The sequence below is a fragment of the Myotis myotis genome, unplaced genomic scaffold (assembly GCF_014108235.1).
Source record: "Myotis myotis isolate mMyoMyo1 unplaced genomic scaffold, mMyoMyo1.p scaffold_m19_p_14, whole genome shotgun sequence".
NCBI lineage: Eukaryota > Metazoa > Chordata > Mammalia > Chiroptera > Vespertilionidae > Myotis > Myotis myotis.
Window position 1 is genome coordinate 43,558,266 of NW_023416318.1, and position 27,572 is coordinate 43,585,837.

The following is a 27,572-nucleotide window of genomic DNA, read 5'->3' on the forward strand; positions in this document are numbered from 1 at the left end:
CTTAATCTTCTTTTGTTTCGCAATAAATCCATCTCTGCTTGTGTATAAGTCAAGCCCACATGGGCTGGCATCTTAGCCGGGCTGAGGAGAACTTGCTGATTTCTGATGCTCATATTTTCCTGGTTCCCTCTTTCCTCTGCCCGGGTTCCCCTAGAACGCTGTTGAGGAGGCCATGAACATGTACCAGGAGCTGCACCGTTGGGACGAGTGTATCGCTGTGGCTGAGGCCAAGGTAAACTCAAGGTTCTGTCTTCTCCACAGTGGTTCAGAACTCGGTTCCACCAATATCAGAAACCTCCTCTTGTCAAGGAGGCTGTAGGAACTGGAACGGGGCTGGGGCTGGGGCCTGACATGGTGAGGTGTTGGGACATTGGTGTCCAGGGGGATTTCCATTGTTACCGTGGGATTGGAGAAGCATAGGAAGCAGGAAGGTGGGAAGGAGGGATGTGACTCCCAGTTCTCCTCCGTTGTATGTCCAGGGACACCCTGCCCTAGAGAAGCTGCGCCGGGGTTACTACCAGTGGCTGATGGACACCCAGCAAGAGGAGCGAGCAGGCGAACTGAAGGAGAGCCAAGGGGATGGGCTAGCGGCCATCAGCCTCTACCTCAAAGCCGGGCTCCCCGCCAGAGCTGCTCGGCTGGCGCTGACCCGAGAGGAACTGCTAGCCAACACCGAGCTGGTAGAACACATCACCGCAGCCCTTATCAAGGGGGAACTGTATGAAAGGGTATGGCTGACTTCCTGTTCCCGCCCCTCATCTCCAGGGCTCAGTGCCCCTTTCCTACCCAGAGGAGTCTCAGAGAGCGTAGCCCCCCCTGACTGGCGGCCGATTCTCTCCTCTTGGGGGCTCACACTTGGTTCTTTGTGTAGCAGGGGTATCTTGTAGTAATACAGTATGTTAACAGGCAGGTGATCTTTTTGAGAAGATTCGAAACCCACAGCGGGCCCTGGAGTGCTACTGTAAAGGCAACGCCTTCATGAAAGGTACTAGCCATCCACAACCCATCCTTCACTGTCGAGGATTCTTGCCCAAAAAGTCCCCGGTCCTATTTTGGTGCATCTGTTCAGGTTGCCTGGCTTCGCTTCTCCTCTGTGCCTCCACTTCTCACTGATTGTCTGCACTTCATTCCCCTGTCTTCCTTTTCCCGAGTCCCATCCCTGGAAGTCTCAACTGTGTACCTCTCCATCTCTGGCAGCGGTGGAGCTGGCTCGATTAGCATTCCCAGTGCAAGTGATGAAACTAGAGGAAGCATGGGGGGACCACTTGGTGCAGCAGAAGCAGCTTGACGCCGCCATTAATCACTATATTGAAGCCAGGTATGACGGTCTGGGGGTGCAAAGGAGATGGGACGTGAGGTGAGAGGTGCTGGGGCAAGTAAGGACGCCAAGGCCTAGAAGAAAAGATCTCAAAATGTAGAGCAGAGTCCGCCCGAGGTGTCCTTTACCTGCACCCCTCTTCCTCTTTCCTCTGACACATTTATGCCTTTCCCACTGTGCCAGGTGCTCCATTAAAGCAATTGAGGCTGCCCTGGGTGCCCGCCAGTGGAAGAAGGCAATTTATATATTGGATCTGCAGGACCGGAACACTGCATCCAAATACTACCCTCGCGTGGCCCAGCACTATGCGTCTCTGCAGGAGTATGAGGTGAGGAAGAGCCCTTTCTGCAGCCTGAGGCAGTGCAGTACCTGACGACAAGGAGCGAACCCAGAACAGGAGGTGGGGGCCACCTCACCAGGTCCTTCTTTCTGGAGCCCAGCATCGCCACCCGAATGGAAACAAACGGTTTACTGACCCTATTTCATTCCAACATGACACAGACCCTCCTGTGCCAGCATGAGTGATTCTTCGTGAATCATTCCAACTTGGTTAACATTTAACAGAAAGGCAAGCCCCTTTAAACGCCCATTGTTTTGGGCTGGTCTTCTCTTCCCAGCAGTAGAAGGTGTGAGACACCCATAGCCTTCTTTTCTCCTCTGCTGTGGCATGGTAACAGTACCCCAGGCTCTAGTCCAGCCTGGCTGAGGTTTGTTCTTCCCTCCTACTGGCAGCTTTAACCCGTCGCTCTGACCTTTTGCATCTGTCTCTCTCAACCACAGATTGCTGAGGAGCTCTACATTAAGGGGGACCGGACAAAAGATGCAATAGACATGTACACCCAGGCTGGCGCCTGGGAGCAGGCGCACAAGGTAGAGAAGTGGGTGGAGTTCATGACGAGAGAATTCTTCTTTTGTGGTGGTGGTGCCGCCCTCCTCAGTGTCTGCCCTCCCATTCCCACGGGCTCCCAGCGAGCTGAGAACGTACCAAAATGTAGTCCGGGTGACTTCGATCCCTAGCCACAGGGAAGGCAAGGATGAAGAGACCCGTGTTCCCAAACCTGTAATTCTGAAGATCAGGTGGGCTTGGGAGCTGGGGGAGCTGGAATACCACTCCTGACTCCCTATGACATTGGCAGCTGTGTTCTCACTTCTGCCCCCAGAAGCCGGTGGGTACGGTAGGAGCATGGTAATGGGAACATATGCCCCCAGCACAGGGCACCTCTGACCCTCATGCCTTAGCAAAATATAGTTCTTACTTGGCTTCTTACGGCCTTGGAATTCCCTGAGTTGACTAGGAGAGTGGCAGTAACCTCATTCCTGTGGGTGATGAGAAAGTGCAGAGTCCTGAGAAAACAAGTTCCCTCGAGCCCCCCTTCACTGACTGCTCTGCACAGCCCTCTGCTTCTCCTGGGAACTGGCACCTGAGGCTGCTCTGCCTTTGTGTGCACAGCTGGCGATGAAGTGCATGAGACCAGAAGACGTGTCGGTGCTGTACATCACCCAGGCGCAGGAGATGGAGAAGCAGGGCAAGTACCGCGAGGCTGAAAGGTGAGCCGAGGCCCCACAGGTGTGGAAAGAGATGAGGCGTCAGGGCTGGAGGGAGGGCTGGGGTCTGGGGGTGTGTGCCCTCTGTTCAGAAGGCAGTGACAAGACCTCTTAGGAATGGCTCCAGCAACAGGAATGTGGGTCTAGGAGGCCCACGTGTATCTCCCATCCCCAGGCTGTATGTGACAGTGGAAGAGCCTGATCTTGCCATTACCATGTTCAAAAAGCACAAGTTGTATGACGATATGATCCGCCTGGTAGGGAAGCACCACCCGGATCTCCTCGGTGACACACACCTGCATCTGGGCAAGGTGAGCCCTTCTTCTGTCCCTGCTCACCCCTTCCTCAAACAAGCCCCATCTGCCCTTCTCCATCCTGACCCACCTTTCCCCAGGAGCTGGAGGCTGAAGGCCGACTACAGGAGGCCGAGTATCACTACCTCGAGGCCCAGGAATGGAAGGCAACAGTGAACATGTACCGGTCCAACGGGCTTTGGGAAGAGGCCTACCGGGTAAGGGATCCAGGCCACACCATCTCTCTTATAGCCACACCTACATACCCAACTTCTCGTGCCATGTTCAGGGTTTGTGGACTACCTGAAATCCATCCTTGGACTGTAAGCAGGTTAAGAGCCCCTGAAACTTAGCCTTCTTCCTGTTGTTCTAGCGCAGGTACCTGATCCTCGTCAGAGCTGAGGTCAGGTCAGAGATGAGGAGGGCGCAGCCACGTAGCCCTGCTCTGGAGGATGGCGAGGGGCTTTGCTTTACAGGTGGCCAAGACTCACGGAGGAGCCAACGCCCACAAACAGGTGGCTTATCTCTGGGCAAAGAGCCTGGGAGGAGAGGCTGCAGTGAGGCTGCTTAATAAGCTGGGGCTTCTGGAAGCTGCTATTGACCATGCTGCCGACAACTGGTGAGCACCAAGCCTTCCCTCCACTGGCCCTTTCTGGACAGAGCCTCTGCAAAGCATAGAGAAAGAGAAGGATGCAGAACTCGAGCATTCCTAAAAGCTGAGGCAGAGTGAAGACATGTGGTGGAAGGACTTGACAGAGAGGCAAGGATGAGTTAGTAACTCTTCGCCTATCGCCTGGGTCTCAGAACAGTGTTTAATTTTGGGCTGTTCTAAGGACAAAAGTGGAGCGAGAACAGCTAAAATGCACTGAGCCAGTACTTACTACTGAGTAACAGAAGTGTGAGTCCGTTAAATGCAAAATGAGCTTTTCTTAAGTAATATCACGAGCACCTGTAGTAACCCTGCATCGAGCCAGAGTGCGGCGGGCAGGTAGTCTCACTCATCTGTGAGACTGTTTTTCTGCGGATGGAGGTGTGGCCCAGGAGGAGGAGGCAGGAGCACCAGGAGCCCTTCCTACCCTGTCGGTGTAGTGCTGAGGCCCACACCTCCTTTCCCTCCCTCCTGCTCGTCCCACTCTTCACAGCCCAGGCTTTTCCAAATGTGTCCTAATCCCCGGGGACAGTGAGGTGCCGTCACAGGGCTGCCTGCCTTTCTCTACATGTCTCCATGCTTCTCTGTCACTTCATACCAGTTTCTTTCTCAACCTTTCCCTTCCCCTCAATTCTTGCCCCTTCTTTCCCTTTTCCTCTTATAAAAGGAAGTACTGAGTAGGCAAGCCTTACCTGCACCTTCCCTTTCAGCTCCTTTGAATTTGCTTTTGAACTCTCTCGGCTGGCCCTCAAGCACAAGACCCCCGAGATTCATCTCAAATACGCTATGTACCTGGAGGACGAGGTATGGCTGTGACCCTTCTCCATTGCTTTTGACCCTGAGCACAGAGCCCTCCTTCCCACCCTCCAGCCCACTGCTGCCAGATGTTCACCCCTCCGGTCTCAGAGCTGCCTGTGGTGCCAATCTCCTCATGTGTGGCTGCCTTTCTCTCCCTCTAGGGTAAATTTGAAGAGGCTGAAGCTGAATTCATTAGGGCTGGTAAACCCAAGGAAGCAGTCCTCATGTGAGTTACCCCAGAAATTCCTAAATCCTGTCCTCCCAAGCCCAGCCCCAGGATCTTTGTCATCTTCACCTTCATCCAAACCTAGTACCAATAAATCTTATACCCACTCAGTGGCATGGCTATTTGCCTCCCACGGTTGAGGCCTCAATCCTATACTTAGCCTCTCCTATATTCTCATCTGGGAGCAGGTTTGTCCATAACCAGGACTGGGAGGCTGCTCAGCGTGTGGCCGAAGCCCACGACCCTGACAGTGTCGCCGATGTGCTGGTGGGGCAGGCCCGGGGGGCCTTGGAGGAGAAGGACTTTCAGAAAGCAGAAGGACTGCTGCTTCGGGCCCAGAGGCCAGGCCTGGCCCTCAATTACTATAAGGTGGGACAACTGCCGAATTCAGGGCCATGAGGGGAGGGGAAGAGCATATGTGAGCCTACAGAGCTTCACACTGACCTCTAGTACTGAGTAAGATCAGGTTAGTACTGGGGAGGGGACGGCGAGAAAGAGGAAGAAGACAGGTCCAAAGACAGGAGTCAGGGGTCCATTCCACATGTAGCAGTGGGAGGCTGTCACGCCTGCCTCTGCCCTCCTGATACCTGGAAATGTGAGCAGGAGGCTGGATTATGGAGTGATGCCCTGCGGATCTGCAAGGACTACATGCCCGGCCAACTGGAGGCTCTGCAGGAGGAGTATGAGCGGGAAGCTACCAAGAAGGGGGCCAGGTATGAAGCCGAGGGGCCAGGAAATGCGGGCAGGGCTGGGGGTGGGGTGGGTATACAGTGGCACGGGAGAGGCTGCCCTCCTGTTCCTGGTCGCGAGCACTGTCCTCTCCACAGGGGCATGGAGGGGCTGGTGGAACAAGCTCGACAGTGGGAGCAAGCTGGGGAGCACAGCCTCGCGGTCGACTGTTACCTCAAAGTGCGGGACACGGGAAGCAGCGGCCTGGTGGAGAAGTGCTGGATGAAGGTAAGGCTGCCTACCCCCCCAGGCCTCCGTTCACGCCCAGCACTCCTCAGACCGTCTTTTCCCTCCTACCGCCACCTTTTTGTTTTCAATCAGGTAGCAGGTGTCTACTGAGTGCCTGCCAGATGTTAGATCCAGAACTTGCACAGGCTATCAAGGGGATAAAAGACAGAACCCTGACAGTCAGAAATCGAGGGAAGTTAGACTAACATGTGGCTCAATTAATTAATATTGTATCTGAGTGATCACCTTAGTGACCGCTCAAGTGTGTGATCAAAGTGAGTTCAGGGAGGCTTTGTGAGACGGAGCGAGGCCTGGGGCCAGAGCTGGAAGGGCAAAGGCCAGACCCTGGAGCTGGAGCCCAACGGAGCTGTGAAGAAAGCAGGAGCTTCTCTGCCCGGCAGCTCCAAACAGTCTTCGCGGATTAAGCCAAGCCAACATGCTTCATCAGTTCTAAGACATAAATCATCACATTTTAGTATCTTTGAAATTGGGATACACGAACAGTTTACGTGATGTGCCTTAGGTTCGAGGACGTGTGGTAGTAGGAGTTAGGAAGGAGCGAGACTGATCAGCCCCCAAATAAAATGTTGGTGGATGATGCCCTTGTAGAGTTCCCCTCAGCTTCTGAGGCCTTGCAATGAATAGCCCCTAGAAGTTGGAGGGGAAGGAAGGAGGAGGACTGATGACGGATTATGAGCATTTAGCAGATTTTAATCAGCAGGTATTTATTAAACATCTGCTGTGTTACTCCAGGGCACTGTATACTGGGGTCTGTGCATGACTATAGCTTCTTCAGGTCGGTCACAGGATGGCTTCCTGGATGGGGGCACTTTAAACCTTGACGGGTTTGGCAGGTAAAGAAAGAGAGGCAAGAATAGGTGGGGGAGCCCAGCCGGCATGGCTCAGTGGTTGAGTGTCAACCTGGGAACCAGGTCACAGTTCGATTCCGTCAGGGCAGCACAGGCCTGGGTTTGGGGCTCAGTGTAGGATGTGTAGAAGGCAGCCGATGATTCTCTCTCATTATTGATGTTTCTATCTCTCCCTTTCCCTTCCTCTCTGAAACCAATAAAAATATATTAAAGCCCTAGCTTGTTTTGCTCAGTGGATAGAGCGTCAGCCTGCCGACTGAAGGGTCCTAGGTTCAATTCTGGTCAAGGGCACATGCCCAGGTTGTGGGCTTAATCCCTGGTAGGGAGTGTGCAGGAGGCAGCCAATCAATGAATCTCTCTCATCATTGATGTTTCTGTCTCTTTCTCCCTCTCCCTTCCTTTCTGAAACCAAATAAATATAAATATAAATATAAATATAAATATAAATATAAATATAAATATAAATATAAATATAAATATAAATATAAATATAAATATAAATATAAATATATATATATATATATATATATATATATATATATATATATTTAAAAGCATAAGTGGGGGAAAGGCCAGGAGGATTAGCTTAGTCTATAGCTAAATTACAGCGTGCGGAAATTAGAATCTGGTGAGGCTGTCAGCATCACAGTGGAAACAGAGTAAGCTCACAGAATACTTGGTTTGTAGACTTACTGAGTTTTAGGGTTGGAGATGTCTCTAAGGTCATTTAGACCAGCACTGTCCAACAGAAATAAAATAAAGTCACAAAGGTAAGTTACACATGTAATTTAAAATTTTCTTGTAGCCACATTCAAATGAATTTTTTAAAAAACAACAGTGAAAATGATTATAACATTTTATCTAACCCAATATATCTAAACTATTATTTCAACATGTAATCAATATAAAAACTTATTAAGATGTTGTACATTCCCTTTTCCATACTAAGTCCTTGAAATCCAATGTGCATGTAAGCTTACAGCACATCTCAGTTGGGCCCGGCCACATGTGACGAGTGGCTGCTGTTCTGGACAGTACAAGTCTAGACAAACCATCACTTTTATGATGAGGAAACAGGCTCAAAAAAACCCAACACAAATATTTACAAAATGTCCTGGGCGCCTATTTTAGGATTTCCTATACCATGTTACCGAGATGCTATTTGTGACAAAGAACTTGAGCAACCAGTTTGTCAAAGGCGGCAGGACCAAATGCAGTGACCTTAGACAGGAAGAGTCTGAAAAGAGGACAAGTAGAGAGGTGCTGAGGTCGCATAAACGCTCTGATGGACCATGAAGGCAGGCTTTTCCCAGGAGGGTGGAAGGTGAGGGAAGGTTTAAGAGAAAGTTGGCAACTGGAGGTAAAAAAAAAAAAAAAAAAATCAGGCTGAAGACCCCTAGCGGTCTTTGTCTCTCCTACTACCTATTTCCATCTTCTGTTCCACCACTCAGGCAGCCGAACTCTCCATCAAGTTTCTGCCTCCCCAACGCAGTCTGGAAGTAGTTCGGGCTATAGGACCCCAGCTGATTGGAATTGGAAAGCACAGTGCAGTAAGTAGGGTGCTGGGACTGAAAAGACAGATTTCACAGAGATGGGTAGAATGGTGACATCTACACCCAGGAAGGTGCATGAGGTGGGTGGGCCTCTTGGCGCTGGTGGCAGGCAGTTCTGGGGAAACAGAGGGAAGAGTTCACAGAGGGGGAAACAGAGGTGAGGAGGAGAAAGACGGTCTCCATCTCTATTTCCCACCATGAAGGCTGCAGAGCTCTATCTGAACCTGGACCTAGTCAAGGAAGCCATCGATGCTTTCATGGAGGGTGAGGAGTGGAACAAGGCCAAGCGTGTGGCCAAGGAGTTAGATCCCCGGTGAGTTCATATCCCCCTTCTCTCTGAGAAATTTTCTTACTTCCTTTTAAAATGGGAGAAAGTTCTCATGGGAAGGGTATGACCATGAGACCACCCCGGGACCATGAAGTTTTTTCTCTCTGTACATCTTCACAGGTATGAAGACTATGTGGACCAGCATTATAAAGATTTCCTCAAGAACCAGGGCAAAGTGGACTCGGTGAGACTTGTGGAGTTAACAGGAGACAGAACACACACAGAGACTCAAGAGATTCTCTCCCTCTTCTCCCCTTCATGTCATATCTCTCCCCTAACTCTTTTTCCATTGATCCACAGCTGGTGGGTGTAGATGTGGTGGCTGCTTTGGACCTGTATGTGGAGCAGGGCCAGTGGGACAAGTGCATTGAAACAGCTACCAAGCAGGTACTGCTCTCTATTCCCATTCCCAGCTCTTCTGTACAAGTTCCCTGGACTCCACACCTGTCCCAGAGCTCTCTCTCCTACTCCTCTAAACCCAAAAGATGACTAATCAGCATCCAAGAGCTTAGTCATACATTGGGATCAGAGGCCAAGCTGGCCTTTTGCCTCCTAAGCACATCCACAGCCTCGAGTCACCACCCGACCCTCAATGCCTGGTCTTACTGATCCCACCTCCCCCGTGCTTCTCCTCCACCCCTGGAACAGAACTACAAGATTCTGCACAAGTACGTGGCTCTGTATGCAACTCACCTGATCCGAGAGGGCGACTGTGCCCAGGCCCTGGCCCTGTACGTGCAACACGGAGCCCCTGCGAACCCACAGGTACCAGCTTGCTCCTTGGGATGTTTCCTCCGGAAAACTGTTTCCCTCTCCTCGAGAACCTCCCTGCCCTCAGGAACTGCCTTTGCTAAGGATTCTTTGATCAGTATCGTGCCCAGGGACCCCACCCAGTCTCTTCCAAAATGTACAGCCCCTCTGGAGGGTTTACCCACTGAGGCACCAACCTCCCAAGCTTTTAGCCAACACACAGGAACAGGAAGGGCCTAGGAGCTTGGGAAGAAAGTAATGGTAACAAGCCTGTGGGGGGGGGGGGTGAGGGGGGGCTGGGGGGGGTCAGGAGAGAAGAGGGAGGGAAAGGCACAGGCATGCTCCTGGGGGAGCACGCTCTGGGTCCTCGGTTGTAAGGGTTTTAGGGTGGAGATCTTAGGGGAAGTCTCAGGGGAAGATCTCAAAAGACAATGCAGCAGCTTTCCAGGTGTGTCTAGTTCTCCACTGATTGTCAGCGCCTGGGGATGGGGGTTCATTATCCAATGCAGCTGGACCTGAGGTCCCTACACACAACTCTAGGGCCGATTTCCCCCAGTGAATGAACAGGGCTCTCATATCTGAGCATCACAGTTTCCTGGAGTATTAGCCCGTTCACAGACTGCATTCACATTCACATATTTGCCCAGTCACAGATCACCAGTTAGTAGGAAATAGTTCTTTTTACATCCAGCAACCTAAAAGGTTACTTCTTGAAATAGTTCTTTTTTTACTCCTGTCCTTTCTCCATCATTGTCTCCTAGCTCCTCCACACACACATTTACAGCCTTTTTTCCTCTCTTTGACCCAACTTCCAATGACTTTGTCCCCTTCTCACTCGGCTCTTTTTACCCCTCTACCTTCAGAACTTCAACATCTACAAAAGGATTTTCACTGACATGGTGAACTCACCTGGGACCAACAGTGCTGAGGCCTACCACAGTTGGGCTGACCTTCGGGATGTCCTCTTCAACCTGGTGAGGAAGTCGGGTCCACAACAGTGGACCGCCTGTTACTGTCCTCGTCTCGTCTTTCATGCACATGAATCTTTACCCTCTCATGTACTGCACCTCCCTGCGTCCAGATGGCCACCAGTTGACCACTCTCTGGCCCTGGTACTCCTCTGATCCCTGACCCAGACTATGCTCTGTCTGCTCTAGTGTGAAAACCTGGTGAAGTCCAGTGAGGCAAACTCTCCAGCACATGAGGAGTTTGAGACAATGCTGCTGATCGCTCATTACTATGCCACTCGCTCTGCGGCCCAGAGTATCAAACAGCTGGTGAGATGGATGGGGGAGAAGCACTCAGTCTTATGGACGTTTCTTCAAATGTATGAAGTTGAATGAATTCAAGTTCTGGATTTTCAACCCTCGCCCACTTCTCTCCTAGCTTTAACCCTTGCTGAGATGGTTTTCTCCCTGCCTCCTTTTAACTTCTCAGGGCTCCGTGCCCACACAATGCAACCTCATTATGCTTAAACATTCAAATCCCATGATTTCTGTACTCAACTCTTATACATATACCTTCGCCTTAATAACAGATTGTGTCATTATTTCATGTTCTTAGATGATACAATTCTAAAAATGGAAAGAACTTTATATATACTGTGGCCAGTCCTGTGAAGATGGAAATACTAAGACCCAGAATGGCTTGAGATGCATAGTAGTTTAACAATGATGTTGGTTTTCTGGCTTGATGGTTGCCTGTCATAGGATCATCAGTCTGGTAGCTCAGTCACTGAAGTGCCAGGGTCACAATGCTTTGACTTTAATCCACAGGAAACTGTAGCTGCCAAGCTTTCTGTTTCGCTTTTACGTCACACCCAGCTACTACCTGCAGACAAAGCCTTTTATGAAGCAGGCATCGCTGCCAAGGTAAGCTGGGACGAGGAAAGGTGGGGTTAAAGAGGCAAGATCAAAAGTTGGTAGGTAGACTACCCCGTGTGCTCAGGTAGAACAAAGCTGAGTGTGGGGCTGATGTTATGAAGAGAGCAGCTTCCTGTCTCCCTGGACTCTTCCCCTGCATCCTGCAGAAGCAGCATCCAAGCCCAGCTACTCACTTCCACTTGCAACTTTTCTCTGTTGCAGGCAGTTGGCTGGGAGAACATGGCATTCATCTTCCTCAACCGCTTTTTAGATCTGACCGATGTGAGTAGGGAGGTTGTGCCCAGAGGTGCAGAGGTCTTACCTGTCACAAGCTGGGACTATCTGATGGCTGCTCACTCTGCCACAGGCAATCGAGGAAGGGACTCTGGATGCCCTTGACCACTCTGACTTTCAGGACACAGACATTCCCTTTGAGGTGCCACTCCCAGCCAAGCAGCACATACCGGTAAGGACACAGGATTGGAGCATGGGAGGCTTGCCAGTGTGAGTGCACTGAGAAGGGAGGACACTTTAGGATGGTCCTCCCAACCCTTTGTACCAGCCATCAGTCCACCACATCTTTGGAATGAGCTCAGTCCTCACTATTCCTTCAGTGAAAGTAGAAGCAGAGGAAAAAGCTAAGAGTGTGATTGACCCTCAATTCAAGGACCATTTATGGGTGAAAGGATGACGGCTTAGCAACTTCCCCAGTAACCATCCTCCCATGTGCCCTGCCCTGTATGAAGCTGTGCTCCCTGTGTCCTTCCCAGGAGACTCAGAGAGAAGAGGTTCGAGACTGGGTGCTCACAGTCTCAATGGACCAGCGGCTAGAGCAGGTTCTACCTCGGGATGAGCGAGGTGCCTACGAGGCTTCCTTGGTGGCAGCGAGCACTGGAGTTCGGGCACTGCCCTGCCTCATTACAGGTACAGAACCCTATAAAACCCCATATTCTATAGTTGGTAGAAAGGAGGGGGAAACAGCAGGACCAAGACACTATTTTACTGCCCCAGCTGGTTTGGCTCAATGGATAGAGCATCAGCCTACAGACTGAAGGGTTCCAGGTTCGATTCCAATCAAGGACACATGCCCAGGTTGTGGGCTCAAACCCCAGTAGGAGGCGTACAGGAGGCAGCCAATCAATGATTCTCTCTCATATTGATGTTTCTATCTCTCCCTTCCTCTCTGAAATCAATAAACATTTAAAACAAAACACTATTTTACTGATTTAGTAAAGGATGCAGAAGACAAGAACATCCCTACCCCTAAATTACTGTTTTCTCCCTCAATCCCGCTCAAACCCCAGTTCATCTTTTTTTCCTTCCCCTACAGGATACCCCATTCTGAGGAACAAAATTGACTTTAAGCGGCCAGGGACGGCAGTTAACAAGGACAACTGGAATAAGTTCCTTATGGCTATCAAGGTTAGAGCGGGGAGACTTGAATGATGGGGCAGGGAGAATATCGCACTGAAGAAAACAAACTAGGAGGATGGTGGGATTGTCAAGAAGGCAGGTGCATGCTGCTGCCTGCTGCCCATACTGATGGAGCTCATTTTCTTTATAGCAGGAATGTTTTTCTCAGCACTGATGAGTTCCTCTGATGTTCTTTCTATTTGCTTACAGACCTCGCACAGTCCAGTGTGCCAGGATGTGCTGAAATTCATCAGTGAGTGGTGTGGAGGGATACCCAGCACCAGCTTTTCCTTTCAATAACTGGTAGAGCTCAGGGAAGAATATTAAGTTCTTTCCTCATTAAACTCTTGTAACTAGCAGAGACCACTGTATTCTTTAATTAAGGTCACCCAGTGCCCTTTCCCCCCAAATCAGAGTCAAGTGGAAGAGTTCTTTTATTACAGTATTTATATCATCCTGGGGGTCAGTGGAAAGCCCTGTGGACTGAGCTTCTGGATCAGCACCTGCTTAATAGAAGGGAGAGCCTAGGTCAGAGGGCAAGCAGCATAGCAAGGGACTAGACCCAGTTCTAAATTTGTAATCCCTGCCCCTACCCTTTTCCAGGCTACAATCCTCATGGCCCATTACCTGTCCTAAGCCCAACTTTTCTGTGATGCCTGCATTTCTTGATTTTGATCCAGTAGCTGCTCATTATCCTGCTCTCTACATTTAGGATGATCAAGCTCTGTCAATTGCTCCAGCTGCAGAAGAGGGTAGAGTTAGTACTCTGGCCCTGAATTATAGTTCAGCATCTTTTCAACACAGCCAATCTGTGTTGAATGAACCCTTCCTGTTCATTTTCCTTACCTGCCCCTGTAGCCCTTCCTTCCTGCAAGGCCCAACCCCACGGAGGGTGAGTGCTGCCACACAGCAGTAACCAGACAGAGCAGCCTCCGCTGCAGACATGAGCAAAGAAGGAATCCAGAGAGCCAAGGCTGTATCCTAAAAGGTGAAGAGGAGGATGGGGGGACTCAGAGGGAGTAGGGCAAGAGTGGCAAGTTGGGGTGATTACAGGGGCAGGCCCAGGCTTTGGAGACTGCAAAAAAGCTGAGAATACACTCACATAGATTCTTGTGGGGTCAAAAGGGCAGTCAGCGTGTCCAGGCCCCTGGTCCAGCGGTAGCAAAGGGTCCAGCAGTCCTGGATGGCAGTCGGCAATAAGCCGGCGGCCACCATTGGCCACAGTGAGTGACACCGCGAGGAGGAGGCCCAGAGAGCAGGCGGTGGACAAGAGCAGGTTCACCAGAGCTACTGCCAGCAGGGCCCAGTGCTGGAGGGTCAGAAGATCCGGTGAGCAGCCTGGAGTGGCCCACGCTCCCACTCACCATAGACACCTGGGCTTCTCTAGTTGGCCTCCTCCTCCCCACTTAAAGATGAAGCTGAGTCAGCCCCTATTTCCCTGACTCAAGGCCCCCTCATTACAACTCCATAAACTACCCTCACCAGTCGTGGTTGAAGGAGATTCCTGGACGCCACGAGGGCCACAAGGCCCAAGGAAACACTCTGGAAGACACAAAGCCCGAGTGAGGCCCGGAATGCGCTCCGTGCGCCGCCGCCCACAACCCGGCCCGCCCGCCCGCCGCACTCACCAGCAGCCCGGAGCCCACGGAGATGACATTGGCAGCGGTGTACTCGGGGGTGACCGCACCGCGGGGGTTGGCTACGTGCCGCAGGACGGTGCCGTGCAGCACGGCCCCCAGCAGCAGGTTCACGTGGCCCACGAGGATCAGCGCGAGGCCCACGCGCATAAGCCGCCGAGGGCCCCGGACTGCGTCTGCGGAGCATGGGGGGAGGGGCCAGCCTGAGTCCGGAGAGGAACCGGGAAGCCCCGCGCGACCACCCACGCTAACGGGGGGCCGTGGGACTGGTTGAGGGGGGCGGGGGCAGGAAAACGAGAGCCAAGGGGTGCGAGTTACCGAATCTGCAGAGGCGGCAGCCCCTCATCGCGTCCTTCCGCGCCCGCCGCCGGGCAGCTCTACCTGCCGCAGCCCCGCCCCCGCTCGCGGGCCAGTTCCGCCCCAGCACCACCTGAAGGCCCCACCTCCGCGCCGCCCCACCTCCCGGGAAGGCGCAGACACACAGGACGCTTTTAGCAAAAAGTAGACTTTATTACAGCAGCAACTGAGGCGAACTGAATGGCCCCCGGGCCACCACGGCAGCACCACCCTCTCCCGCCCCCTCCGCCCCAGCGGGATCGTAGAAGTCAGCTCCCCGGGGCGCCCTGGGCCTCCACTCCGCACAGGCTGGGCAGGAGCCGGCAGTTCAGCTACGAGCCCCCAACGAGGCGGCTGCTGGGGAGGCCCAGGCCCACGTCTGTGCAAAACAAGTAAACAAAGTGCAGAGGGAGGAAGAGAAGGGGAAGGGGTCGGGTGATGCTCAGAACCGGGGAGCCCCAAAGCCCTCCTAGAGAACAGAGGAGAGGGGGCCTCACAGGGTAATACTGACTGGGGGGAGGGGCGGGAAGGCTGCCGGTCAGTGACAGCCACAGCTCAGGTCAGGGCCTGGCCCCAGTAAGCTCTAGGAGGAGACTGTGACAGCGGCCGAGTTGAGGGTGTTGTTCCTGGCAAAATTGAACTTGTTCAGGGTCTCCTCTAGCAGAGAAGTCAGCCGGCTCTGGTCAGCCTGAGGGAGAAAGCTCCGTGAGACGCTGAGAGAGGAACGGGGCAGCCCCGCAGCTGAAGGCAGAAACCTCACCTCACTAATGAAGCCCAGCTGCACCAGCTCAGCTGCCAGCTCAGGGATGTTCTCATCTGACAGAGAAACAGGAGAGCGTGAGTACACGGTGCAAGTGAGAGGCACGGAGCCCTTCCAAGAGCCCCAGTCGGCCTACTCTGGCTGGGAAAGAGTGATACAAGCAAAACTATCAGACTTAAATTTTAGGGGCCAGTATATTCGCGTGACGGAAGTCAGTGCGTGACTGCCCTGTCACCTTCCCCACCCCTGAGTGTGCCCCTCACAGATAAGGCTCACAGACTCCCATCCTGGGAGGGAAAGGAGAGACTCACTTGGCATCAGGTCACAGCTCAGGTGCCGGTTCAGTTTGTCCTCCAGCTTCAGCAGAAGCGTTAGCTGGGGAAGAGGACAGTCAGAAAATGAGGCTCCTCTTCTCCACCCTCTGGCCACCCAACCCCACGCAGCCCTGGCCCGGAGCCTTACGTGGTGTTTGACGCCCTCCTCCACCGACTCAATGTTGCACTGCATCAGCACCACCTGGGGAGAAGGGACCAGGGAGTGACATGGCTGCCAGGGAGCAGAAGCACATTCTTTTCTTCGAGGGACAAAGCCTTATTCGAGATGCCTTCTCCCACCATAACCATACCAACATCCATACCCACAGAGCCCCACCTTGCGGGTCTCCACCTCAGCTGGTTCAGGTGTTGGAGTCTTGACAGAGGGGGGCACCACAGGTGATGTCACCTCCTCCTGCTGTGGCTGCTGAGGCCGAGGCAGCCCAAAGGCTGTCAGGGGGTAGATCCCATTCCTAAAGGGAGATCAGACAAGTCATGTGGGCTCTGGACGCCCACCCCTGCTTCCTCAGAAAGCCGCCTCACTCCCCTCTCACCTGACATCTTCGAGGAATTTATCCAATTCCAGAGCTGGTGACTGAGAGTATCTGGAGGAGAAAAGACAGATGATGGAAGGAATCAAACAAGCAAAACAGTAGATTCAACCATTCCCAAAGAATGGACAGTTGACAGAATCCTCAGGATGGTAGTGACCAGTCTGCCCCTTTCAGACCCTCTCAGTTACTCACAAAGTCTGAACTGGCTCTCTTCCTGGTCCTGCAGGGATTTCGGCCAGTACAGCACTGGTATCCATGTTTTTGGTGATCTCCTCCAATGCATTCTCTGGAATCATGTCTGGAGGGCATGACAGAATGAGAAGTTATACAGGGATAGTCAGACTAATGTCATGTAAGGTACAGAGGTCCTGGGGGGTTAAGAATCCCTTAGCCCTGGCTGGGTACTCAGTGGTTAGAGTGTCGGCCCAGCACCAAAGAGTTGCAGAAGGCAACCAGTCAATGTGTCTCTCTTAAATCGATGTCTCTATCTCTGTCTCTGTATGTATCTCTCTCTCTCTCTCTCTCCCCCTTCTTTCCCCTCCCTCACTCCCTTCCACTTTCTCTGAAAAGCAATGGAAAAAATATCCTCTAGTGAGGATTAACAACAAAAAAAAGAATCCCTTTCGAAGCAGAAGAGAAAAGATAGCATGCCAGTGATAGTTATAAGGCTCCAGATAAGAAGAAAATTCCTAAGAGGGCCAACAGGACTCACGTTGGTGTCCCACAATGCAGTGGGCAGCAAGGAGTTTCAGTGAGGGTACTTCAAACAGTGCTGGGTGGAACAGAAGCTCTCTGGCTGTTGGTCTGCGAGCAGGCTCAGACTGCAGGCACTTTTGAATGAATTCCTGGAAAAGGGAACAAGGAAGTGGAGCAGGCAATTGGCAAGCACCCCACTGTATTCTTTATCTCTCATTATACTTAGCACAGGGCTTTGTATGTATATACTCGGTGCTCAACACTAGTTGAGGGAACCCATTGCTAAATGTTATTGGAAAGGGCTTTGAGAACTAAAGTTATAAGGTATTATTCACTGCCCTTCTGGTTTTAATAATTATTTTTCTGCTCTCCAACCATAAGCTTTCTCTTTTCTTTACAGTTCAAACTTATTTTCCTTATTTTCTACCTCTCTGCTTTATTGGCCTAACTCACTGCCTACTTATCTTCTCCAACCCTTGCCAAATTTATCTTTTCTCTTCCCAAACATATTCATTGTGGTCAATAACATTCACCATCCTTTAATTTCCTGAGCCTCGAACCACAATTTCCTTTGTCCACCACACTTATTAAATGCACTGGATTTCCCCATGCCTCTTCTAAGTCACCCCTTTCCATCTCCATAGGTCCCATGATAATCAACTTTTCCTCCTTTCAATCTTGAAGGCCCATAATGTCCTATTCCTAATCTTTCCCTTGAACACACCACCCCTAACACTGAACTGGAAACTTATTCCACACTAACCTCAAGAATTTCCATTAGTCTTCTTTCATTTCTCTCCCTTTCACACTTAATGTAATGAGCTACAAACTATCCTTGTATGGACACTCCTGTCCTGATTCCCCTTACTGCAGTTTATCTACTGACTCATAACCCTTATAATTCTTTAAGTCTTAGCTCTTTATTTAAGGTCACTTTCCCTACCTAAAACTACAGTTGACCCTTGAACAACATGAGTTTGAACTGCATGGGTTCACTTACACTTAGATTTGTTTTAATAAATACCTGTACTGTTTTCAATCCGTGGTTGGAGAGGGCAGACAGTATGCATTGATCTATGCCATTTATACAGGGGGCTTGGGCATCCCCAGAGTTTGGTATCCACAGGGGGTCCTGGAACCAATCCCCTGTGGATACCAAGGGATAACTTAAGTTTTAGGGAGTCAAAAGTTATATGCAGATGTTCGACTGCACAGGGGGTTGGTACTCCTTCCCCGCATTATTCAAAGTCAGCTGTGTGTGTGTGTGTGTGTGTGTGTGTATCCCCAAATGACTGATCAAATTCAAACTGATTTATTTAAAAATATCAAGACAACCAAAGGACTTATATGCATACATATAGGCCTAACCAATGGACACAGATAACTGGAGGGTGAGGGCATGAGCGGGGGGGGATGGGGAGGTAATGTGGGGATAAGGACACATATGTAATAACTTAATCAATAAAGAAATTTAAAAATATATATGTGTGTGTGTGTGTGTGTGTGTGTGTATATATATATATATATATATATATATATATATATATATATATATATATCAAGACAGATGTCTTAGAGCCAAGGCATTAGGGGTGAGTTAATTAAATGTTTGAGCAAATACAGCAGACTAAGTTTTAAATTGATACTTTTGTATGACCCATGAATGATGTTATAAATATCCAAATGGCTGTTGGCAGAAAAAAGGTTCTCTACCCGTGTCTTAGAGTATATACCAATTACCTGAGGTAACCATCAAATTAGTTTACCTCCATGCTGAATTAAGCATAACCTTTAACCCCAATATTACCCTTCATAAATCCTGAACTATGTGTATATACAAAACACATGGTAGTCACCACATAGGGAAATGTTTACTGTTTTTGCCTGTCCTTTCTGGTTATGTTCTCTTGCTCTTAGAAGAGAGCACATTCCCAGTAGGTAGCATGGAAGAAAAACTGAAGACATTTCCAAAGTCTGTTAAGGAGGAAGTGACCCTGAAGACTCGTACCCTCTGCAATGGGTCTTCTAGAAGCTGGATGGCACTGCTGATGGCTTCCTGTGGCACATATGAGGACTCTCCGTTGCCCTGAATCTCCAGCACTGCCATCTGCAGCGAGGGGAATAAAAAGGCAAGTGGAGAACTCAGAACCTCAGTGTTCCAAGTCACTCCCTCAAGACCAGTACTTTACTTATCCTCCTCCATCTCCCCTTCCATCTTCTGATCTGACCCCTTTCCATCACCACCACCCCTCCTTGATGTGGTTTCCTCACCTCTAGTGCACACATGCCAAAGGAGTAGATGTCTACTGCCGTTGTCACATTAGTGACTTCTAAGGAAAACAGAGAAGGCTTTGGTGAATAAGGATGGGAGCAGGGTTGGCAGAAATGCCTTTTAAAAAAATTTGTATGCCAGTAGAGAAGGACTAGCAGTTTCAGTTATGTTATTTCTGTGGAAAACAGGATGGGGAGAGGGCAAAAAACTGGAATGCCTCACCTCCGTATTCTGGTGCAAAGAAGTGTAGATTCTTCTGCTCTTCCCGACAAGTCTTCACATGGTTGTTGATAGTGTCAGGAGCCACTGGGAGTAGGGGAGATACCCACAATCTAACCACCATGAACGAAGAAGTCGCACTCCAGAGAGGCCCCCAAAAGCCAAATTCTCTCTGAAGTCTCCAACCCTCAAAAGGCACAAACCCTTTCCCATCAACTACAGACTACACTGGAGTACCACCTACCTCCCCTTTCTCAGTCTACCACTTCTCATCGAAGGTCCCTAATTCAGTTGCAACAAAGGTTCCATACTAAACTAATAGGTTCATGGGGCTTTGGGCTAATCAAGGAGCAATACGGGCTAAGGAAAAATTCACTTGTGACCTGTTCACCTTCCCCATAGCCCAGGTACATCTAATCCCTGATCACAAGAAAATGTTTGATGTAGTTCTTTCACCCACCCTGCAAACAGCATAAAATACCGGCAGCCCTTCCTAATCTAGGACCATTTGAGACCTGAGACACTTAAAAGATAAGAAGGATACAACCAAGTAGATAGCCTCCTTCTAGCCCACCTCTGCTGTCTAAAACTCAGAAATAGCTCAAAATTGAACCAATATCCTTCAGTCACTTTCACTTTTAACCCACGAAAAATTTTAGACCCCTGTTCTACCCCCTTATCCTTCAGCATTGCCTGCCACAGAGCTGAACGAGGAACCAGGGTCAGGCCCAATTTGGACTCACTCAAATCATAAACAATGACTACATGTCACAGAGTTTGGGAGCACAGTATGATTTAGGGAACCAGCCTGATGATGAGGGGAATAAGAATCTAGGATGTAAGTGGCCAGCCAGGCAAGTCCATAGGAAACAAGCAGGTTATGGAAGGGCAAGCAGTTGAACGACTGGTAGGGCAGAAGCCAAGCAGGCGTAATTAGGCAGGGGAGATAGAAGAATAGGGGTTGCTCCCACGACTGCATGCACTGGGCAGCCGCAAAGGGGAGCAGAAGGAGCACAAACAGAGCCCCATGTGGGGCAGAGGGAGCTCTCACCATTAGCAAAAATCCTATGAAACACTGTTGGGAACAGAGCAGCCCGTAAGCGGGAGGGAGGAAAACAGAGAAAAGTTGTGAGCGATGGAGCAGCCAAGCCCCAGACAAATGGACACGCAAATACCACACAAACACGGCACACAGAGATGTTAGACACTGCACACAGATACACAGCAAATGAAAGCACTCACAGCAGGCACAGCCTGGAACCTCCTTTGGTAGGTCCAGCCCCAGAGGCTCAAGTTAGACCTACACCCATCTCTTCTTGCCCTTTCCCAACCTCCTATCAAGATCTGTGATTCTCTGTATTTACCCATTTCCCTCCAAAAAGCTGTACAACTAGGATTAGACCCTACACCCTTTCTACTGACTGGCCTCTCCTATGAATTACCCCTAGAAAGGTCCTTTCCCGTATCACCAGCCCACACCTCAGAATTTTGCTCTGTTCTCCCCATTCCTTTCGTCTTACCCCCATGGTTCCCAAAATCCCGAGGCTCCCCTGCCCAGAACCTCTCCCTCCCCTCACCAGAGCCAATCTTGATGAGTCCGTTGTGCTGGATGAAGATGGTGTCACAGGTCAGGTTCCCATGGATGATGGGGGGGTCACAGGAGTGCAGGTAGCTGTGGGGGCACTGGGCTGTTAGAGGGGCCACTGGGAAATTAAGGGCAGGGGGAACCCAGGGGTTAAGAGGGGCAAGGGGCTGGTGATCTGCTGGTCACCACAAAGATAATCCCCACACTCTGAATCTCCATTTTGCCTGATGAGTTAAATAGCTGGATAGGCACTAGGAGAAAGAGTTGGGAGACAGTATTGTGTTTAGGGCATTAGGAAGGTTAAAAGACTCATGGGGGCCTAGTCTTGACAGGATATGACTAAAAGAAAGTGGGGTGAGGCAGCAGAAACAGCAGAATAGTGCTCAGAAATCTGTTTGGAGGAACTAAATCAGGAGACACGGGAAAGGCACTAACCAGACCCTACATACCTTAGAGCAGAGAGGATTTGTGTGCACCAGCGCTTCCAAGCCTGGAACAGAGTGAGCAAGGGGCAGCAGTAATCCCTCTCTCAACCACCTTCCTGATCAGCTTTATAATTAACATAAAATTTTTGAAACCCCCAAACCAGCTTTGTTCTCCCTCCATACCTTTTCATTCATAGTCTTGTGGTTCTTTTTGGTCTTCTTCAAAAACTGCTTAAGACTACCAGATGACATGTATTCTGTGATAAAAATGACCTAGAGAGGCAAAGCACACCAATAAAGCTTTATAGCAGAAATGATCCCCTGCCTTTACATACATAAGCACCACATGTATATAAATTTGGAAGCTTGGTTTTGTTTTTTGTTTGTCTCTTTTTGTTTTAATACCACTTCCTTAAATTTTATTTTAATGTTTTTTGGGAATTCATCTCTTTTTTTGAAATGTTTTTTATTGATTTTTAGAGCAAGAGAGAAACATCAATTGGTTGACACCCTCCCCGCCCCGCCCCCCATAGGAACCCCGAACCTCAATCTGGGCATGTGCTCTGACTGGGAATCAAACCAGCTATCCTTCAGTGCACAGACAACGCTCAATCAACTGAGCCACGCCTGCAAGGGCCACTTCCTACACTTAGTAGTATAATGAAATCTACTGAGCTATGTATGGGAAGGAGAAAATAAAAGTTCACTCATTTCTGCCCCATCTATAACCGGACAAAAGGCACTGGTGGTAGTCAAAGCCCTACTCTGATCACCATACCAGTTGATTCCAGCTCTGTTTCAAAACTATCTTGTTTTACTATCTGGATGTAAGTAAAAATAAATGTAGCTAGTTTCTTGCAGTAAGCTCAGGAAAAAGTTCTTACCCTGGCCTTGTTCTCTTTAATGTCCGCCCAATACTTGTGAAACTTAACAATGTTGAGATGTTCCAACTGAATCAGATTATCAAACACAGCTCGGACCTTTTCCTGGGAGCAGGGGAGACAGTGGGATTACTGGGTTAGAAATCACTGTAATCCTGAAAAACCATTCCCTATCCCTCCCCAAAATGATCTAACCCCAACATACTCTCCTTAGTCAGCTTCCCAATACCAATTCCTCTTTAATACCAGCATTCTAACACCCCATAGACAGTCTGTATCATTTCACCATTACCTACCTCCTGCAGCTTGTAGTTCTTGCGCTCAGAGAATTGTACCTCATTCCACACAACCTCTACGCCCTCCTCTGTATCCATGGCCAGGTATGCACTGTCAATACCTGGTACATTCCGCTGATTCACCTAAGAATTCAAATGAAAGGTAATTATAGTTACCTCATGAGCCCCCAATTTTAATACTCCATATGATCATCTTCACCTAGGCTCTGACCTACTGAAGTTTGGTCTGTACCTTTCAGAATTTGCCCTACTTCTCACCTCTTAGAATTCACTCTCCTAACAGTGACACTTCCATCACCTTACCTCTTCTCGCCTCTTCTGCCAGCGCCCACAGGGTGACTCTTCCAAGATCTCAGACTCATCTTCACTTTCTTCTTCTTCCTCTGGGGAAGCAGCTGAGGTTGTGGAAGTCACGGGAGGTGACACTGACGTTAGGCCAGTTGCTGAGGATGAAGATTCTACCTTTGGGTCTGAGCCACTGCTGAGTACCGTCTGGGACTCCCCCTCCGACATGCTGGAACGAACACTCAGGCCTGCATTGGTTGGGGGAAGGATGGATGAAGAAGGCAGAGTCAGGATAGATCTATAAAGATTTAATCCTAAAAACCTCATCTGGGATTTTTTTTTAATATATTTTATTGATTTTTTACAGAGAGGAAGGGAGAGAGATAGAGAGTTAGAAACATCGATGAGAGAGAAACATCGATCAGCTGCCTCCTGCACATCTCCTACTGGGGATATGCCCGCAACCCAGGTACATGCCCTTGACCGGAATCGAACCTGGGACCTTTCAGTCCACAGGCCGACGCTCTATCCACTGAGCCAAACAGGTTTCGGCTCATCTGGGATTAAAAAGAAAAAACATACCTCCTTTGTTTCCTTAAAATCCAAATGCAGAAACAGTCCTGTCTGAACACTGAAGCCTTAACTACTCTCCTAATCTAGAGAAGAGAAGCTAGTTTGGTTGAAGATGACGCACCCAAGAGTGGCAAACACAAGATTTATGGCAATAATGCATCCTTAGTAAAGTCCAAATGAACAGCAAAACCAGGGGCCCATTGTTTTCTCAGCAAATATTTGCTCAATAGCCTTCCCTTTGAATCCTCATCTGCCCTATTTGTACTGTGCTCAAGAACTAAGCTACATGGACACCGTTCAGAACAGATTACTCCAAACCCCCAAATGTTCCACTTATCCAGCCCAAAGGCTGGACCTGTAGCACTCTCAGCCAGTTTATCCTCGTGAACCCCTCAGGGGTTCTTCCTTGTGACTTACTCCACTAGAACTAACCTTGACATTCACTATCCATCCCTCCTACACACACAAGGAGCCTGCCAGTCCATGGTGAGGCCACCCTTGGGCCAGGTGACAGGCAATGGTTAGTGACTTCATCCCTGATGACCTCACCTTCCCTGTGATGTGAGTGTGGCAAATGGATATTGAGTATCAACATTTTTTCTCATTCACTCATTCAACAAATATGTATTAAGCACTTATTATGGGCCAAGCACTGGGCTAGGTGCTTGAGATACAATGAATAAAAGAAAACGATGTTTATACTCATGGAGTCACAAATTTAAAGCAGATCTCAGACTTTAGGCTTCCAGCTTTCATTTCATTCACATGGCTCCAAGGCACCATCCCCTGGGGCACTGGATCCACCTTCCTATACTCAAGTACAAGTAGTTATCGGAACAAATACTAAAGTACAATACAGTATAACATTTTTTCATGGGCATAGCTACTGGAAGAAAAGAAATTCTCAAAAGCTAAAAGTCACTAATTGTCCAGATAGTCATAGAACAACCATGGTCTGTTATTCCATTTCTCTAACAACAAAAGCTGTGAAGGAGTTGGAACCCGGGTGTGCTGGTCTCCAGGGAGTGCTCTCCAGTATGAAAATGTTATCCTGGAAAGTAGAGTTGTTCCTCTAAGTCAGTTCAGAATACAGATCTCTGATCAACACCAATCTTTTGAAAAACCCTCATTTCTTTTTAGAACTCGAGAATGCCCTCTTCTGCCCATCTCTTCCCCAACCTATACTATGTTTTTTTAAATATATTTTTTATTGATTTCAGAGAGGGAGAGGAAGAGAGAGACAGAAACATCAATGATGAGAGAGAATCATTGATTGGCTGCCTCCTGCACGCCCCCTAGGGGATCAAGCCAGCAACCTGGCCATGTGCCCTGACTGGAATCGAACCCAGGACCCTTCAGTCGCAGTCCAATGCTCACTGAGCCAAACTGGCTAGGGCTAACCTACACTACTTTTAACTCAAGTCAGGAGATTTTTATTAAATGACACCCTACTAAATACCAGAGAGCAACAAAGCATACAGAGAAAATCTGGCAAGTTATTATTTCCCTATGTTATTTTCTAGGTTCTTGACTATCAAACATTTTATTCAACCAGCCAGGAAAGCTATAATGTGAATGTGTTAGTAATCTACCAGAATATGAGTTAATTTTGGTTCCTTTCTAGCGCAGCTATAATATAGAATATATCCGGAATCTGAACAGCTAAGTTAAATTTCCAGCTAGATTACAATAGGAAATACTAGTGGAATTCTAATACTGGAAGCCTGTAGCCAATGGACTCTCAAGAAACCTCTGGACCCAGAACACAGACTACTAATCCACAGTAGGGGCACCACAAGAAAAGCCAAACTTTCATCAGTCACAGGATGCCCTTTGAACGTGCTTGTCCTCTCCCTCCCCAGCCTTTCCCCAGCAGCAAAATAAAGGCAATGCCAAGACCCCCCAGCACGCCCCCTCCTGCTGAAGAAATCTTTGCAATACTGGGAGTTTTGTCCAGGGTCGTTCAGAGGTTTGAATAGACCACTACGGAAAAGGCCATTTACGCCCCTAACGGAGCCTTCTCGCCGCCTCCAACCACCCCGAGATGCACAGTGTGTTCATTTCGGAGCAATGTAGGTAGATCACCCTGCAAAGCTTTTCTCTGAGACGTGCACTTCTGGGACTGCAGCCCCTCAGCATGGCAACTCCTCGGCCAGCAGCTCGGCAGGCCCCAAGCCTAGGCTGCGCTCCCCCAGGTCGGACCCCAGAGGGCCTCGGAGATCTACAGGGTTCTCCGGCAGACACGCCGCGGCGCAGGGGCGGAATTCACACTCCAACAGGTCGCCCCGCCAGGTGTCGGCGAGGGGAGGCCGGCCGGGGAGCGAGCGGCGGCCACCTCAGCACCGGAGGCCCGCGGCGCCGCCACAGGCGCAGGCCACGCCCCCGCGCAGTCAGCGCGCCGACCCCGCGAGCAGGCGCGGCCCCGTGGCTGCGCTTCCGCCGGCCGCCCGGCCCGGCCCGGCCCGGCCCGCCGCCCCCGCCCCCGCCCCCGCGGCCAGCCCCGCCTCTCGCCAGCTCGAGTTGGACAGGAACGCCGGACCTCGCGCCCGGCGCCGGCAGGGTTCTGGACCGTCGTCCGCCGTCGCCGCCACTCGGGGGAGGTGACGGAGGGCCCGCCTAGGACTGTGGGGCCCAGGCCGGGCCCCTCGGCTCCCGCGGGCCGGGCCTGGGCCGCCGAGTCAGCAGGGCCGCCTCCAGACACCCGCCTGCCGGGGTCCTCCCGCCCCAGGCCGCGGAGACCGACACTTCCATCGTCTCGCAGGACCCCATCCCTCCACCCCTACTCCCCTACCCCCACCCCCCTCGGCGCTCACCTGCCCACTCGGCTTCCCGCAGCCTGCGCTTCAGCTCCAGCTCGGGTTCCGGGGCAGCAGATCCGAGAGCCTCCCTCACAGCTGCGCTCCGCAGCGCAACCGAACTGTGGGCCCCGCCCTCTCGGCGTCCCGACCAACAGAGGGGCGGTGCCGCAGTGCCGCTGGGTTTCCATTGGACAAGGGCGCCGGAGAGGGCGGGGCCTCGGGTAGATGGTCACCGGCAGGGATCGCTTTCCGCCCCGTCTCCTCCCCTTGAGTTTGTCCGGCCGAGACCTCTCCGAGGCTTCAGTCTTGTCGGTCTCAACTGGGGCTCATCTCTGTCCACTCCTCCGTCCACCCCAGGTGCCCCGGAAGGTTCCGCGGGGCGAAAGGAAGGCCTCCTCCCTCTTTTCGAAGGCGCCATGACAGTTTTTGTCCGACTAAAAGACAAAAGGAGCCAAAGAAGTAGCTTCAGTTCTAGAGGAGCGCCCACCCACTCCCATTATTTGGGGAGACTGCGCAGAGCACCAGTTACTCCGAAAGCTTAAAAAAATTACTGAACACATTAACACTGAAAATTAATAGTTGACTTTTCGTGGTTGCATAGCACTGATATTTGCCAAAACTTTGTCAGAGATTTTCACAGATGTTTATCTCATTTGCTCCTAAGAAATTGAAATTATCATTCAATGATAGTGGACAACTGCAAAATACTGAAGCAGAGACATTAAGCTATTTACCGAAAGTTGATAAGAGTCAAATCCAAAACAGTAAGACTCATCAAATAAGACTTCTTGAAAAATGTTTGGGGGGGAAAGATTCTGGGAGACCCCGTTGATCTGCTAAAACCAATCACGAAGCCTGAAGGATAGCAGTTCACTCTGCCCTGAAACACGTATTAGGGAGGGAGGAGGACAAACCCATCATCAGAACTTGGGAATGTCATAATCACATTTCATTGTCTTTAAAGGGAATTTCTCAGTCTTAAATAGAGAAAAAAAGGAATCTGGCAAAAAGCCTCTCGTTTTCTCTTCACCTCAAAATACTTACTTTAAAAAAACCAGTCTTTCATCCTTCCTTAATTCTTTTACCATTGAAAGAGAAGGCTCTAGCCGAAACCGGTTTGGCTCAGTGGATAGAGCATCGGCCTGCGGACTGAAAGGTCCCAGGTTCGATTCCAGTCAAGGGCATGTACCTTGGTTGCGGGCACATCCCCAGTAGGATATGTGCAGGAAGCAGCTGTTCGGTTTCTCTCATCGATGTTTCTAACTCTCTATCTCTCCCCCTTCCTCTCTGTAAAAAATCAATAAAATATATTTTTAAAAAAAAGAAGAAAAGAAGGCTCTAACACTGTTAGACATCTAGTGAAAGTTATGGACCTTGTTT

The 27,572-nt window shown here is 50.1% G+C and overlaps 3 protein-coding genes across 5 annotated transcripts in view; 1 reads left to right on the forward strand and 2 right to left on the reverse strand.

Moving 5' to 3' along the window:
- Positions 1 to 12,920, forward strand: part of IFT172 (intraflagellar transport 172) — a 32,192-nt gene extending 19,272 nt beyond the window's left edge. Inside the window, exons 21-48 of one of the 2 annotated variants that reach the window (XM_036335034.1) lie at positions 155 to 232; positions 480 to 728; positions 907 to 985; positions 1,198 to 1,318; positions 1,502 to 1,646; positions 2,099 to 2,188; positions 2,769 to 2,866; positions 3,039 to 3,174; positions 3,258 to 3,374; positions 3,633 to 3,775; positions 4,516 to 4,609; positions 4,765 to 4,829; positions 5,018 to 5,198; positions 5,433 to 5,542; positions 5,657 to 5,786; positions 8,107 to 8,205; positions 8,412 to 8,521; positions 8,657 to 8,720; positions 8,837 to 8,923; positions 9,185 to 9,301; positions 10,150 to 10,260; positions 10,444 to 10,563; positions 11,062 to 11,157; positions 11,371 to 11,430; positions 11,516 to 11,614; positions 11,919 to 12,072; positions 12,479 to 12,570; positions 12,772 to 12,920. In XM_036335034.1, coding sequence (XP_036190927.1) covers positions 155 to 232; positions 480 to 728; positions 907 to 985; positions 1,198 to 1,318; positions 1,502 to 1,646; positions 2,099 to 2,188; positions 2,769 to 2,866; positions 3,039 to 3,174; positions 3,258 to 3,374; positions 3,633 to 3,775; positions 4,516 to 4,609; positions 4,765 to 4,829; positions 5,018 to 5,198; positions 5,433 to 5,542; positions 5,657 to 5,786; positions 8,107 to 8,205; positions 8,412 to 8,521; positions 8,657 to 8,720; positions 8,837 to 8,923; positions 9,185 to 9,301; positions 10,150 to 10,260; positions 10,444 to 10,563; positions 11,062 to 11,157; positions 11,371 to 11,430; positions 11,516 to 11,614; positions 11,919 to 12,072; positions 12,479 to 12,570; positions 12,772 to 12,861 — 3,135 coding nt within the window. In that variant the 3' untranslated portion in view covers positions 12,862 to 12,920. The remainder of the gene's footprint in view (positions 1 to 154; positions 233 to 479; positions 729 to 906; positions 986 to 1,197; positions 1,319 to 1,501; positions 1,647 to 2,098; positions 2,189 to 2,768; positions 2,867 to 3,038; positions 3,175 to 3,257; positions 3,375 to 3,632; positions 3,776 to 4,515; positions 4,610 to 4,764; positions 4,830 to 5,017; positions 5,199 to 5,432; positions 5,543 to 5,656; positions 5,787 to 8,106; positions 8,206 to 8,411; positions 8,522 to 8,656; positions 8,721 to 8,836; positions 8,924 to 9,184; positions 9,302 to 10,149; positions 10,261 to 10,443; positions 10,564 to 11,061; positions 11,158 to 11,370; positions 11,431 to 11,515; positions 11,615 to 11,918; positions 12,073 to 12,478; positions 12,571 to 12,771) is intronic. The other variant, XM_036335035.1, reaches the window with a different exon arrangement.
- KRTCAP3 (keratinocyte associated protein 3) lies at positions 12,360 to 14,633 on the reverse strand. 2 transcript variants are annotated; one of them, XM_036335037.1, is made up of 7 exons: positions 14,517 to 14,633; positions 14,190 to 14,374; positions 14,044 to 14,103; positions 13,664 to 13,870; positions 13,408 to 13,542; positions 13,189 to 13,301; positions 12,360 to 13,064 (listed from the first exon to the last, which is right to left on the reverse strand). In XM_036335037.1, exons 1-6 carry the CDS (start codon positions 14,542 to 14,544, stop codon positions 13,194 to 13,196), a joined length of 723 nt encoding a protein of 240 aa, XP_036190930.1. In that variant the 5' UTR covers positions 14,545 to 14,633; the 3' UTR covers positions 12,360 to 13,064; positions 13,189 to 13,193. The 2 variants fall into 2 exon arrangements, with proteins under 2 accessions (XP_036190930.1, XP_036190931.1); XM_036335038.1 differs by having other exon boundaries at positions 12,978 to 13,067.
- Positions 14,634 to 14,687: 54 nt separating this feature from the next.
- NRBP1 (nuclear receptor binding protein 1) lies at positions 14,688 to 26,357 on the reverse strand. Its single transcript, XM_036335036.1, has 18 exons — positions 26,208 to 26,357; positions 22,840 to 23,069; positions 22,537 to 22,659; positions 22,244 to 22,345; positions 21,543 to 21,632; positions 21,384 to 21,424; positions 20,927 to 21,021; positions 19,353 to 19,436; positions 19,130 to 19,188; positions 18,867 to 18,965; positions 16,875 to 17,007; positions 16,355 to 16,460; positions 16,163 to 16,213; positions 15,946 to 16,081; positions 15,757 to 15,810; positions 15,606 to 15,669; positions 15,295 to 15,350; positions 14,688 to 15,222 (listed from the first exon to the last, which is right to left on the reverse strand). The coding sequence occupies exons 2-18, from the start codon at positions 23,047 to 23,049 to the stop codon at positions 15,118 to 15,120; spliced, it is 1,608 nt and encodes a 535-aa protein (XP_036190929.1). The 5' UTR covers positions 23,050 to 23,069; positions 26,208 to 26,357; the 3' UTR covers positions 14,688 to 15,117.
- Between the last annotated feature and the right edge of the window lie 1,215 nt (positions 26,358 to 27,572).

Bases quoted from the DNA above. Each gene is read 5' to 3' on its own strand.
- KRTCAP3 (XM_036335037.1), bottom strand. From the start codon at position 14,544: ATGAGGGGCTGCCGCCTCTGCAGATTCG. The intron at 14,375-14,516 runs GTAACTCGCACC...CATGCTCCGCAG, and splicing joins CTGCCGCCTCTGCAGATTCG to ACGCAGTCCGGGGCCCTCGG. The intron at 13,871-14,043 runs GTGAGGGTAGTT...CTGACCCTCCAG, and splicing joins ATCTCCTTCAACCACGACTG to CACTGGGCCCTGCTGGCAGT.
- NRBP1 (XM_036335036.1), bottom strand. From the start codon at position 23,049: ATGTCGGAGGGGGAGTCCCAGACGGTACTCAGCAGTGGCTCAGACCCA. The intron at 21,425-21,542 runs GTATGGAGGGAG...ACTCTGTTCCAG, and splicing joins ACAAGACTATGAATGAAAAG to GCTTGGAAGCGCTGGTGCAC. The intron at 16,461-16,874 runs GTGAGTCCTGTT...CATGCCCTCCAG, and splicing joins CTGCATTGTGGGACACCAAC to ACATGATTCCAGAGAATGCA.